This window comes from Aethalodelphis obliquidens, unplaced genomic scaffold (assembly GCF_003676395.1).
Source record: "Aethalodelphis obliquidens isolate GAN/ISIS:26980383/991018 unplaced genomic scaffold, ASM367639v1 scaffold3, whole genome shotgun sequence".
Lineage (NCBI taxonomy): Eukaryota > Metazoa > Chordata > Mammalia > Artiodactyla > Delphinidae > Aethalodelphis > Aethalodelphis obliquidens.
In genome coordinates, this window is record NW_020837947.1 from 66204595 (window position 1) to 66218888 (window position 14294).

At 46.4% G+C, this 14294-nt stretch overlaps 1 protein-coding gene across 6 annotated transcripts in view; it reads left to right on the forward strand.

Moving 5' to 3' along the window:
• The window catches only part of MDN1 (midasin AAA ATPase 1), a 157922-nt gene that overhangs the window by 106559 nt on the left and 37069 nt on the right, over nucleotides 1-14294 (forward strand). For all 6 annotated transcript variants that reach the window (XR_003429489.1, XM_027090484.1, XM_027090476.1 and 3 more), the window contains exons 63-75: nucleotides 508-1213; nucleotides 3114-3275; nucleotides 3726-3999; nucleotides 4730-4965; nucleotides 5554-5649; nucleotides 6281-6375; nucleotides 6636-6757; nucleotides 7362-7508; nucleotides 8362-8471; nucleotides 9091-9164; nucleotides 9650-9848; nucleotides 11623-11782; nucleotides 13632-13778. Coding sequence is in view for 5 of the 6 variants with exons in the window: in XM_027090484.1 (XP_026946285.1) it covers nucleotides 508-1213; nucleotides 3114-3275; nucleotides 3726-3999; nucleotides 4730-4965; nucleotides 5554-5649; nucleotides 6281-6375; nucleotides 6636-6757; nucleotides 7362-7508; nucleotides 8362-8471; nucleotides 9091-9164; nucleotides 9650-9848; nucleotides 11623-11782; nucleotides 13632-13778 (2528 nt within the window). In the remaining variant the exon portion in view is untranslated. The remainder of the gene's footprint in view (nucleotides 1-507; nucleotides 1214-3113; nucleotides 3276-3725; nucleotides 4000-4729; nucleotides 4966-5553; nucleotides 5650-6280; nucleotides 6376-6635; nucleotides 6758-7361; nucleotides 7509-8361; nucleotides 8472-9090; nucleotides 9165-9649; nucleotides 9849-11622; nucleotides 11783-13631; nucleotides 13779-14294) is intronic.

The following is a 14294-nucleotide window of genomic DNA, read 5'->3' on the forward strand; positions in this document are numbered from 1 at the left end:
TACATTAGCAGGTAGATCCCAAAGCCATGGTTATAATCAGGAAAAATACATACTCTGTGAAAGGCGGGGGAGGACTCGCATGGGGCCAGGAGGGTTGAAAGCAGAGCTTATTCTCAATGTGGAAGGAGTGGGGTGTGATGACGTGCACTGTGGAGATCTGTTACCTTAGGAAATACTGTTTAGTAGTGGGTTCTGAGTTCCAGTCCTGTCCCTGACCTTTGGCTTTAAACCTTGGGTAGACCACTCAATACCTTAAACCTCAGTGCCATATTTGTAAAAGGAAGGTAATAGTGCCCACTTCAATGAGACGTGCCTCCGAAGTGCTCAACGACACGTGTTGCACGTGGTAAATGCCTGTGTATATATTATCCATTTTCATTATAATTGTTCATATATCATTTTATGCCTCAGTATCTGAAATGTCTTCCTGCCGTTTTCCTGAGGCTCAGTCTAGATTTGCTGCTTTGCTTCTGACAGAATTTGCATACTGTGTTAATTTGCCTTTAGGTTGCTTCGCCAGAGAATTGATCAGCTGGAGAACTTAATCTGCAGCCTGTCCAAGAAGCAGGCCTTCAGGCCCCCGCTGCCTGCGTATGAGTCCCTGGTACAGGAGGTCCACCACTATGTCACCAGCATCGCCAAGGCCTCTGCCGTTCAGGACCTGCTCACTCGGCTCCTGCAGGCCCTCCACATGGACGGACCTCGGGCTGCCCAGATGGCCCAGAACCTTCTGAAGGAGGAGGCCTCTTGGCAGCAGTCACACCACCAGTTCCGGAGGCGGCTGGCAGAGGAGTTCGCCCTTTACCCAGACGCAGCGGCCCCGCTGCAGGCATCCGTCCTGCAGCTGCAGCATGGCATGCGGCTGGTGGCGTGCGAGGTCCACGCCTCACTCCATGGTGGTGTGGTCTGCGTGCACAGGCTGGGTGCCCTGGCCACATCCCTGTTGGCTTTCCCATCAGTGGGCCCCACCTTCCCCACCTACTATGCTCACGCAGATGCTTTGTGCTCGGTGAAATCGGAGGAGGTCCTGCGAGGCCTTGGGAAGCTGCTCCTTAAGCGCCTGGGAGGAAAGGAGCTGGAGGGCAAGAGCCAGAGGCCCTGCCCCACCCAAGAACAGCTGCTGCTGAACGCCCTCCTGTACCTGCGCTCCCACGTGCTGTGCAAGGGAGAGCTGGACCAGCGGGCCCTGCAGCTCTTCAGACATGTGTGTCAGGTAAGCCCTCCTCCTGACGGGAGCTGGGGGCACGAGCAGGTCGCCTACAGGACACTAGCGGTGCCCGGTGTAGGTGAGACAGTGTGGGAAGGTACTGGGGATCTAGTGTCTGCTACTTGGCTTTTTCCCATTTAACTGTCAGGTTTAGGGGCCTTTGTCAATTTTTAAGAGATTAAAAAAAATATTAAGTGTTGTTAGCCCTTTATGCCTGATACACACTTCAAATATTCTCTCCTTTTTTGTTGGTTCTTTGACTTTATGGTGGGTTTTGCCATGTAATTGAATGAACTTCTATTAATATTAAGAAAATAGGGGCCTAGGTTCAATCCCTAGTTGGGGAACTAGGATCCTGCAAGCCAAGCAGCGCAGCCAAGAAAATAAAATAAAATAAATTCTAGGGCTTCCCTGGTGGCGCAGTAGTTGAGAGTCCGCCTGCCGATGCAGGGGACGCGGGTTCGTGCCCCGGTCCGGGAAGATCCCACATGCCGCAGAGCGGCTGGGCCCGTGAGCCATGGCCACTGAGCCTGCGTGTCCGGAGCCTGTGCAATGGGAGAGGCCACAACAGAGAGAGGTCTGCGTACCGCAAAAAATAAATAAATAAAATTAAAAAATAAATTGTTTTTTCCCTTATCAACAAAAGCAACTTGTTTTCATTGTAGACAATTAAAAGAATAAGTATAAGCGAAATTATTCGATCCTGCCACTCAAAACTATATAACTGTTAACACATTGGTGTGTTCTATTATAGGCTTGCTCATTTGTGCGTGTATCTGTAAGTGTACATCTGTGACGCTAAATTTTTTACAGCTGTTTTTTCCCAGTGGTTTACAATTTTTTAGGGTGGCGGGGAGTAGACCCTTTTAAAAAATACAAATATTAGCAGAGTGATCCAGTATTTAACAGATAAAAGGGCTGCTCTGGTTGAGGACGATGCTATACCCTCTGTGGTCCCCGAGATAATGTCCTCAAATGGCTCGAGCCCTACAAACAACTAAGAAAGTCCATTCTGTTTTACAACTTGCCTTTAAAAATCTAACAGCTAAAATTTAGTGCTTATTTCCGTCATGATTATGGTATTCTCCACCTGCATCATATTTAGTGACTGCGGGTTTTCTGTTGTATGGGTAAGTCATTTAACAGTTCCTTTCACTGAATATTTACATTTATATGTAAAGGTTTTTTTTCTGTTTTTGGGGGAAAAAAAAACCAAACCAGTGCCATCCTAAAAGTCTTAAAGCCAGATCTTTGGGTAAAGCTTCTAGAAAACAGAATTGCTGAGACAAAGGTTAACTGCTTGCTTGGGCTTTTAATACAAATTGTCATCCTGGGGTTGCTTATCTTCTCAGTTCTTCTCAATACTGGGTGGTTTCTTTATAGTTTTTGCCAATTTTAGGGCTTTAGAGGTAGTAGGGAATTTAAGAAATGTCTGGTATCGTATAGCCCGGTTTTGCCTGATTAGTTCCCCTCGACCACCCAGTCCCCAGCCCATTTTCCCTTTTCCAGACCCCCAGGATATCTTCCTGAGGTGCTGGCCAAGTGCAGTCTGCATCACACACCCACGTTGCTGACCCTCACCCTGTCCTTAATGCAGAGCACCATTTACGCCTGATGGGGAGTCCCCAGTCGTGCCACTACAGCAAGTTTTCACACCTGCAAAATTGTAACAATACAGCAGGGGGGTGTTTGGGAAACTCAGGTTGCTGCAGATACACAGTTTGAAAACAAATCCCATTTGCTCTCTGTTACATGGAATTTAGTGTCTTGGATGTCGGCATTTATTTGTTCTTGAACCATGGTATTTTGTTTTCATGAGGAAGAGATAGCAAGTCTTGCCTCTTGTTCATTGTAAATGCCTCAGCAAAGGCAAATAAGCTTCCTTCGGAATGTGTGATTTTTTTAGGAAATCATCAATGAGTGGGATGAACAGGAACGCAGAGCCCAAGAGAAGGCCGAGCAGGAAAGCAGCCTGTACAGATACCGGGGCAGGAACTCTAGGACAGCCCTGAGCGAGGAGGAGGAGGAAGAGTGGGAGTTCAGGACACACTTCCCACCGCATGGAGAGGTTGGAACGAGTCCCCTTGGTACCACACACCTGCCCTTTGAATTCTTTTTTTTTATTCCAATTTTATGAGATATAATTGACATACAGCACTGTATGAGTTTAAGGTGTACAGCATAGTGATGTGGCTTAACATACATCATGAAATGATTATCACAATAAGTTTAGTGAACATCCATCATCTCATATAGATATAAAATAAAAGGAAAAAAATTTTTTTCCTTGTGATGAGAACTCTTAGGATTTACTCTGTAACTCACCTACAGCAAGCACTATGTTAGTTCCTGTTACATCCCTTTGAATGGTTTTGTAATTTTTAAAACATTTCTCAGTGCACGTAATTCCCTTTTTCATTTTCTTGATCATTCACACTCCATCCTTCCCCCTTCCTTTTAGTCTTACTAGAACTGGATTTTGACTTTAAAAGTTCAATTGCTCTAATATTATTTACAGGACTTCGCAGATATTTTGGTAGAACCAACACTAGAGGCAAAGAAGGGACCTTCAGATGGACAAGAAGAGGAGACTGCCACAGAGCCCGCCCTCCTGTCACAGAGCTCAATGCAGGCTGTGATGCTGATACACCAGCAGCTGTGCCTCGGCTTTGCTCGGTCCCTCTGGTACCAGCAGACTCCGCCGCCACACGTGGCAGAGCACTACCTCAGCCTGTTTCTGTCCTGCTACCAGACTGGGGCATCGCTTGTGACAAACTTCTACCCCCTGATGGGTATGGTAGTTTACTTTTGTTAAGCTCTTGCGAAATCAAAACGAATAGATGTGCTTGCTACTTCTGGGACAGTTGAAACTATTACGTCCCTGTTTTTTGCTAAATTCCTTATTGTTTCCTTATCTTAAAGGACTTAAGCTAATTCCAAAAAATTGATTTAAAATTCTGCAATAAAGATGGGTTTTCACCCTTTGAATACATGGGGCTAAAGGGATTAAGAGTAAGGATATAGAATTAGTTTAAATGGTCTCGTTTCTCCGCATTATTTCCAATTTCCCTTTCACAGCATCAGTGCTTTTCTAATGAAATCATGTATTCCTGGGAGCAACGTGGCAACTCAGAAATTAATCTCACAGGATATGGTTTGATGCAGTTTCCTATGTGACCTCATGAGTTATTCCTTGCAAGTAGGAAGGAGGCTTTAAATTTCATTTCTGCCTACCAAGAAGAGCTACAAAAACTGGGAATTGGAATCCTCAAACCAAACTCTGCACCCTCTTGATTACATGCAGGCAGCATCTGAGTTCCTCTGTATATACCGAAACTTGGGGCAGATTTTGGTGACCACTGTAGTATTGGGGTCACAGCCTTTTAGACCTTTGCTGCTTTGTGGGTGAATGGCATTGCAATATCTACTTCATTTAGTCGCAGTCATTCATTATTTCTGAGCATGTTGCTGACTTCATTGTAACTTGATACCAACTTTACAGTGATCTTGTTAACTTCACAGGAGTTGAGCTGAATGACCAGCTCTTGGGCAGCCAACTTTTGGCCTACACCCTGTCCCGTAACACTCTCTTTGGGGAGGGGACCTTGGACCTGATGGTGAAGCCTGACGGTCCCTATGACTTTTACCATCACCCCAACGTCCCGGAAGCTCGGCACTGCCAGCCTGTGCTTGAAGGCTTCTCAGAGGCCGTCCGCCAGCTGCTGCAGGATTGGCCGGAACATCCGGCGCTTGAGCAGGTAGGGCAGCGGTGGGGAGGCAGCCTCTCAACTGTCCTGGGGGCAGTGACTTGCACACTGGATACGCACACAGAGGTTTACAGAACTGCGGTTCAGTGCAGTGTTATTCCCTGGAGGATGAATATACCAGGTTGTAATGCTGTTGTGTAAATGGTGTTTGAGATTCCACTTATTTTATCTGCTACTCAGGGTTTTCCGTCCATGTATTGAAGTGCTGCTATGTTGCTGTCTTTATTCAGACACATCCTTATACTAACAAGGGCCTGGCTTTTTCAAGTTTTAACTCAGACCTCGCTCTGTGATCATTCACCTAATTCTGTAATAACTTATAACAGAGAGTAATAAGAGTAATTACTTTATCAAACTCAATCTTATTTCCAGAGTAGTGCAGCAGATAAAGTGTTTATCTTGGGCAGGATCTGCAGCCCTGGAAGTTTCACCCGCAGCTCTCCTAAGTGCTCACGAGGCAGGGCCTTTGCATGAAACTTCCAGTCAGGCCCCTCTTCAGTACCCTGTGACTTTGGGTGATTGACAGTCCCACAAGGATGCCCAAATCTTCTTCCCTCCCCTTCCCCCCCTCCCCCGCAGCTGCTGGTTGTAATGGACAGGATTCGTAGTTTCCCACTTTCCAGCCCCATCTCGAAGTTCCTGAATGGCTTAGAGATCCTTCTGGCAAAGGCACAGGTAAGAGGATTCTCTCCAGTCCTCATTTTAGTTATAGTCAACTGAAGAGATTCTCTTATTGTTAGAGGGACAGGATGTGAAAGTTTGGGTTGGAAAAGGATGAAACTCCTTGGTTTTTCTGACATAAGGTCAGATTATTGCAGGTGAAGCCACTGCCTCCATGGGACACAGGGAACCTGCCTCACCTGTTCTCAAGGGTGGGACGCAGCGTCCACCAGTCCTAAGGGCTCAGTCTGCCAGGACTTCTGGGTTGGCCTTCAGACCGGCAGGGTGCCTCCACTCTTCAGCCCCTCAGTCCTCTCACAGCCTCTGAAGGGGCTGGTGCTCCCCTGATTTTCAGATTAGGGCTCTGGACTTTGGAGGGGTCACGTGACTAACAACAGAGATTCAGACTCAGGTCTCCAAACCCTGTGCTATTTGCTCTGCTGGAGGTCTGTCAAGTGACCAGAAAGAACTCAAAGCTGGATAAGCTGGATGTAAACTCATTCTGGTTAGTTATTGGTAAATCAGTATAAAAGTTGTTGAAGGTCCCAGGGGTCTTTGCTCAAGAAAAGTCCAGGGTGTTCCTGAGTGAGGAGGTGGTCAGGGGACTGAATAATGGCCATAGTAAATTTTATCTGTGTTTCTTCAGGATTGGGAGGAGAATGCAAGTCGGGCCCTGTCTCTGCGGAAGCATCTTGATGTGGTCACTCAGATGGTCATCCGTTGGCGTAAACTGGAACTGAAGTAAGTGATATATTTGTCACTTCCCCTCCTGAACTTAGGTTGTAGGGATATAGTCTTTGGATAGTTTGTTTCCTCAGAGTTTATGTAGTATGTCAGCTGGAGACCAGACAACAGCATGCGTTCGGAGGCAGCAGACTGGGAGCTTCTCCATCTCCATTTGGGAGGAGAGAATAGTGAATATTTAGCTTCTGCTTCTGTGGTTTCAGATGTTTGAATAGGTTTCCTTAAATGCCTCCTTGGCCTCTACTTCCATGTTTCAGCTGCTGGTCCATGAGTTTGGATAATACCATGAAACGCCATACTGAGAAATCCACCAAGCATTGGTTCTCCATCTATCAGATGCTGGAGAAGCACATGCAAGAACAAACAGAAGAGCAGGAAGGTAACACCTGTCTCTAAATCCCCTGCTTATTTAGAGGGTCCAAGCTAAGCTTGAAGTGCAGCAGAGTGTGGGGTTTACCTGCTCCCATGTGTCCTCGCCCCACTACTTTCACATAGGATGTATCATATGACTGCGAGGTTATTCCTGAGAGGTCAGCCAAGAAAGCTGTGTAGTTTTATTCTTACTAAGAATAATAATGGAAGTCAGAGAGGTTTAAGTGACTTGTCCAGAGTCTAAAGAGCTAGTCATAAGTAAAGTTTTCTTCTCTATATCCATGAGACAAGTCAAAGAGAAAGTTTCTGTCTTGGTAGGTAGTAGTTAAAACGCTTGAGTTAAAAGGGTTTCATCTCCTACTTAGAACAAGTACCTCATAATTCAGTTTCCTAATTTGCTGTGAGTGCATTTCACACGTACCCTGAGTGGGGCTGTAGTTTTTAAATCAGCTTGGAATTTAGCTGTGGTCCTTGCTTCAAAGCTTCACCTTAACTGGTGTCTCTACTTGACGGCCATCCCTCGGGAATCCCATAGTAGACTGTGTGCGCTTTGTGACAGCAAGTGATGGTGGCAGGCACGTGTATGTTTTCTTCTTTGAATCTCTATAAAGATGACAGACAGATGACCCTGATGTTGCTGGTCAGCACGTTACAAGCATTTATTGAAGGATCTTCACTGGGAGAGTTCCACGTACGACTTCAGATGTTACTGGTTTTCCATTGTCATGTCTTGCTGATGCCACAAGTTGAAGGAAAAGGTAAGGATATACATATGTATGTATAATATTTTTTCTTTAATTTTAGCCTTTGAATTCTCCACATGAGACAAGTGTCTTGTGGCATACCAGGTTTTAAACAAGACAGTTTCAGTTGTCTTTTCCTATAATGTGATTCAGGTTAGGTATAGAGAAAAACATTATAGTTGAGTACAGACTGGTTATAAATGAAGCCCTGGCTAGCGAACCGTGGCAGAGGTAAATCACCAGATGCAGAGCTCGGGAGCTGGCATGTTGAGGCAGCACATCTTTCTGTCTAGACAGTGCATATGTCCTGCTAAGCTTCTGCTTGATCCAGGCCATTATTAGTAGGTTCTTTGATCTCAGGAGAGCGCTGCCACGTGTCAAGGAACTGCACATAAAACTTCTACTGTCGATTCCTATCGCTGACCACAGCAGTTTAGACAAAAGTGCCGCTGTAAAATGAATATAGATTTACGTGAATGAGCCGTCAAGGTGAGCCTCTTAATATGCCATCTTTTAAAACAGACTTAGTTTCTGCTGACTTTACAATAAGATTCCGAGAAAGGTTGGAAATTGTGAGTTTGGCAGAATGTCTGAGTACACCATCTTTAAGAACAAAAGTGCAACCAAAAAAATCCAGTACAAACTGAAATGAAAATATAGGGTAGGATTTAGAGCCTACATCTCTGGGAACTGGTAACCCCGGCTTCCTGATGAGCTGTTACATAGTCTGCATGTGCTACATTGCACTGTAATCTCGTGGCCTAAAGAGTACGGAGGAAGGATCATCACTGAAATGTGAACCTCAGAGGGGGAGCCAGCAGCACATGCAGCAAGTGTGGTGTTTTTGTTTCCTTTTTATTTCTTCCAGATTCACTTTGCAGTGTTCTATGGAATTTGTACCATTATTACAAGCAGTTCTTTGACCGGGTCCAGGCCAAAATTGTGGAACTTCGTTCCCCCCTAGAAAAAGAGCTTAAAGTAAGATCAACGGCTGTCATAATCACTCTTAGGAGGACAAAATCAGCAAATTCTCCCGCAGTTCTGTTCTTTAATCCATTTGACTGTGAGGCAGGGGGATCTGGGGAATGGAGAAGAGCATTGCAACTGCCAACTAGGATGGTGGGTTTTTCATTTTGTGGCATTGGCTCCACTGCTGACCTGGCCGCGTGTGTGAGGGTTCCGGGGCGTGGCCCCTTTTCAGAGGCTCCTAAGAGGGATGTTAGTGCCCGCTCCCCTGGTCTTGCCCAGGCTGATCTTCCACCTCAGATGCGTACCATCTGGTGTTGGGCTATGGGCTGTTGAGGTGCTGGGGGTGTAAGGAGGATCCTCTCCTTTTGACACTTTCAGTGGTCGTGGAACCACCCCTGGTTTAAGCTAGAGTACATAGTGACCTACTGATTGTAGCAGCACTTTTTTTTTTCCATTGCTTTGAGACAAACACATGGTTCCTTTATTAGACTTGTTTTACTTGTTCACTGACACACAGTCCTGTGTTTGAGATGGAGTGGGCTCTGGTCTTTGGCAAACAGATGATCTAGAAAGAACAGAATGACACCAGCTTTATAAAGCCATTCCTTGAGCTTCATTTATCTTACAGGAATTTGTTAAGATATCCAAGTGGAATGATGTCAGCTTCTGGTCTATTAAACAGTCTGTGGAAAAGACACACAGGTAATTGATCTTTTAAAGCTGGGGGTGACCAAAACTCCGAATTTTTGAATGGTAGACAGCATGACTACATTGTTACAGAGCCCTGACTTGTGCTGCCTTGAACTTAACTAAAAAACACTAGACTGTTTTGCTGGCTTCCCAACACCACGCCCTTCCACCCAAAGCAGAGTCTCCCTGCAGGAGGAACGGATGTGCCTGGAGGCAGAGCAGGCTGTGTGCCGTGGAAGGTCGAGTCCTCTGCCACCTGCTCACCTTGAGCAAAGTGATCCCACCGTTCCTGGCTTTTTTTTCCTGCTAGAAAAGAGAGACGAGAAAACCTGCCATACTTTTTCCTTTAAAAAAAGATTATCAGTTTTTAAGGAGCTCATTATGTACCAGAAGTACAAGTTATTAAGTTATCTATGTATGTGTTATATGTCATTTACATATTTCCTCACTTTCCATCCTATTTTTTTCTGCCCATCTCTGTCATTACCTGGGGCCAGAACCCTCTTTAAATTCATGAAGAAATTTGAAGCTGTCCTGAGTGAACCCTGCCGGTCATCCCTGGTGGAGAGTGACAAGGAGGAACAGCCAGACTTTTTGCCAAGGCCAACAGATGCAGCCGCAAGTGAGGAGTCGCCCATTCAGAGTCTGAATCGGGCACTGAGAGAGACCCTGTTAGCCCGGCCAGCAGCTGCACAGGTATTAGCTCGTGGGATAGTGTTTGCTTATTCCTGAGCTAGTTGCGTGGGGTCTCTGCTTTCTGTGGCAGGAGTGTCCTTAGCACTAGGTGAGGGAATGCCTTTGAAATCTTCCTCTTTGGACGAGTGGTATAGCATTGCATGACCTGCTGCAGAGTAAGGCAGAAAGCATTAATCCTGGTGCTGGAAGTTCCATGTTAGCCTGTGGAAACGACTGTTGTGCTTACCTGTGAACAGTTCATCTACCTGTGAGGGAAGATTTAAAGTGTCAGTTTAGGATATTGAAGCTGCCTTTGAGCTCCCACGTGATGAAGCTGCTGCACAGGGAGTGACTGTGTGCAGTGATCTGCTGGTTTGAAGTGGTTGCTGGTGACCGTGGTGTAGAAACATATGTACTCCCATCATGGCCAGTTTCAAGCGCCAAGAGTTAAGAGCTGGCTTGCAAAATTCCTGAAAATTTAAACAGTTATCGAGACCTTGGGTGAGCAGGCCTGTTACAGGAGGATGTCCCTGCTTCATAATCACTGTGTGTAGGGAGCACTCTTCCCCCCTCCCCCCACCAGTAACTTTATTTATTTATTTTTGGCTGCGTTGGGTCTTTGTTGCTGCGCACGGGCTTTCTCTAGTTGTGGTGAGCAGGGGCTACTCTTTGTTGCAATGCACGGGCTTCTCATTATGGTAGCTTCTCTTGTTGTGGCTCACGGGCTCTAGAGCATAGACTCAGTAGTTATGGCCCATGGGCTTAGTTGCTCCACGGTATGTGGGATCTTCCCAGACCAGCGCTCGAACCTGTGTCCCCTGCATTGGCAGGTGGATTCTTAACCACTGTGTCACCAGGGAAGCCCGGGAGCACTCTTAAGGGAGTAATGACTTTTGTCTTCCTACTGTGCTTTCCACCCTGGGTCTATAGAGTTAGCAGTGGGGTTCCTCAAGCGATTTTTAATATTTTAATAGTTCAGAAAGCATAATAGAAATTGAGCATACAGCCATGATAGGGCCGCACACGTGATATGGCTGCCAAATTTTCTTTTGATTGTATTCATCAGTTCACCACTTGTCCTGCTGATCAAATTTTTAAACTTAACTATTGATGACAGCACAGGAATTTCAGGTCTCTTTTTTGGTGGGAGGCCGTGCTGCATGGCATGTGGGATCTCAGCTCCCCTACCAGGGATGGAGCCCATACCCGCTGCAGTGGAAGCATGGAGTCTTAACCACTGGACTGCCAAGGAAGTCCCAGAATTTCAGGGATTTTCAAGGGAAAAAACTAGTGAAAATAGGCCTCCGATGGTGACCTAGTATCTGGATCCTGGTATTTGAACTGTTAGTCAGGAATTGGAGGCAGGGGAGAGATGGTGGTAGAAGTCAGCTTTGGCGAATCAGGTTAGCTTTGCCTATGTGTCTGAGAAGCACAGTGCAGTGCAGCACCTTAAAGGCAGCAGTTGTGCTGTCAGATCTCCACCTTCATGGAGCAGAAGCGCAGGCCCCTGGTGACGAGCACAGAAGGCGCTGTGGGGGGTGGGGAGCAGGGCTTCTGCTACAGGGACCTCCCACAGCAGCAACACACAATGCTGAATACCCGCGGCACGTGCCTGTTTTAATTTTGGCGATGATGCCTTTGTTCTCGTGAGACGTCAGAGACGTGGAGAGGAGAGTTTCCTGTTGCTGAGCCAGGTGTGTGTGGAGCAGCGCAGCATTTAAACTTAGCACCCGTGCAGGTTCGTGCTAGGACTGTTGTTCTTGGCAGTGAGAATAACCTGTGCTCTGTCTCACAGGCCGTGGTTCCAGAACAGTGTCAGGGTGCCCCTCCCGCCTGGGAGGGGGCACTTCTGCGTCGCTTGCCGAAGCTTGTGAAACGCATGAGGAAGATGTGCCTGGTGCTCATGAAGGGAAGCCCCCTACCCTGCCTCGTGGAGGGCCTCGACCAGTTCACTGGTGGGTGCACACCCAGGATGAGGGGGCTTTGCTCTCTCCGGTATCCTCAGTGGCCTGGGAGGGTTGGAATGAGATACCTGTGTCCTTCTGTGACATCTTAAATAGCGTTGAGCAGGTAATTAAGCAAGTGGGTTAAAAACCATCGGAGCCCAGACACAGGAGCCAGCTCAGACCCCACAGGTGGTCACCTTGTCCTCCTCCCGTGCACACCGGTGCAGTGTTAGGCCGTTTTCTACAGCAGCCCTGTCCATGTCAGCTCTTGCTGGTTGGGGACACGAGTAAAGGGTTTCCTAGAGTCTTGAGGCTGTCCCCACCTCTCAAAATGTTGTCTCTCTTGGGTTAAAGGAAGAAGGAGGTTTGTCCACAGTCCACTTCTTTCAGAGAGGTGTAGCAGTCTCGTTTCCCTGTTCGTGCTGTACAGCATATCAGCAGTGGCTGGGAAAGGGACTCCCGACCTTAAAAGATCATTTGGGCCCTTGGCAGCCTTTCAGCACTTCCGCCACCTCAACCCACCCCCCAGCCGCAGTGAGCGTGCGGTCAGGGTGAAGCCGGTCCTTCTTCAGTGAGGCTGCAGTCTGATCTCAGGGAGATCTTTAAAAAAAAAAAAAACTTGTTAGAATAATAGCCTATTATCCATTGCTCAGGATGCCCTGCCTGCATTGTTCAGGGGTCAGCTGTACCACATCTTTGGTGGCTTAAACAATAGAAATTTATTTTCTCACAATTCTGGGGCTAAATGTCCGAGATTAAAGTGTCAGCAGGGTTGGTTTTTTCTGAGGCTCTCTGCTTGGCTTGTAGATGCCTTTTCTGTGTCCTCATCTCCTCTTCTGTTAAGGATGCCAGTCAGATTGGATTAGGACTTGCCCATAAAGCCTCATTTTATCTTTTTTTTTTAACTTTTCAAAAAAATATATTTATTTATCTTTATTTGGTTGCACCAGGTCTTAGTTGCAGCTCGCCAGCTCCTTAGTTGCAGCATGCGGACTTCTTAGTTGTGGCATGCATGTGGGATCTAGTTCCCCGACCAGGGATCGAACCCGTGCCCCCTGCATTGGGAGTGTGGAGTCTTAGCCACTGGACCACCAGGGAAGTCCCGGCCTCATTTTTATCTTAATTGGCTCTTTAAAGGCCCCATGTCTAAATACAGTCACATTCTGAGGTATTGGGGGTTAGGACTTCAACGTGAGCTTGGGAGGCCACACAGTCAGCTTATAGCACTGCCTGTGGCAGGCTGGCAGCACCCTGGTGTTCTAGGTGCCGGTGGGTGCTCAGGAAGACAGTGCAATGCTAGAGAACGAATTTGGTCTTTGGAGTCGGTTCAGCCAGGATTCAAATCCTGGCTTCAAGTCTGCTCTTTACCTGAATGGCCTTTAGAAGATGGCTAGACTTCTCTGAGCCTCTTTGAGTGGCTACAAATAAGTTCTTCTGTAGCTGTGCAGATTAAAAGAACATTTACCAACTACCAGGTACAGCGTAGGAGTTCAATACATGTTGTGTGTATTGGAAATTTACCTCAAGTTTTTAAAATTCTTAGTGTAAATCACTGCACATAATCCATGTTCAATAAGTGCTTTTTGCTTGATTGGTTATGAAACCCCTGAATAAAAAAAAAAACAGAATATCTACTTTATTTGGGTTGTTTGTTGTTGAGAGATATGAAGCGCCATGTGTTTTGATTTTTCCGTTATCATGCGTCTTGATCAGTTTAATCATTGAGAATTTACCAAATGCTAGCTATAAAGATGAATGACACCTGGTCTTCGTTTTAACAGGTCCTTGGTCTTGGGTAATTTGAGCACATTAAGAATTCCTGGGGATTTCCATGTTTTCCCCCTTGTCTTCCCTGCAGGTGAAGTAATTTCCTCTATGAGTGAGCTGCAGAGGTTAAAGGTGGAGCCCTCCGCAGAGAAGGAGAAGCAGCGCTCAGAAGCCAAGCACATTCTCATGCAGAAGCAGCGAGCTTTAGCAGACCTCTTTAAACACCTTGCAAAAACTGGTAAGTTCCTCGATGGAAACCCAGTGAAGTGTACTCACCTGATTTTAGGAAGACAAATAACATGGGTGATTTGGGGGAAGTTTGTAGAGACAGTTGAGATGGTGGGAAACAAGGTGGAAGGCAAGGTTTGAAACATGTGAGTCCCAGTCAACACACACGAAAATCCTATGATGAACCATTTGTGACTCCCAAGTAGTTTCACAGTTTTGTAATGAGGTTTCTCAGAAACCATGTTTTTTATTTTCATCACCATATGTTGTACAGCACCCGCCCTTCCAACGTGCATAGGGAGCAACACTTTTCAGACTAACTTGTATGTGAATCACCTGGGAAATCTTGCTAAAGTGCAGAAGCGGATTCTGTTTCAGTAGGTGTGGGGCAGGGCCTGAGAGTAAGCTTTCTAACAAGCTCCTGGGCAATGCTGTTCCTGGGACTTGACTTTGAGTAGCAATGGCATTGGGGGGTTCCTGGCACATCTATTCTCTCCTGAGTTTATTTAACCACCTGCTGTTTATT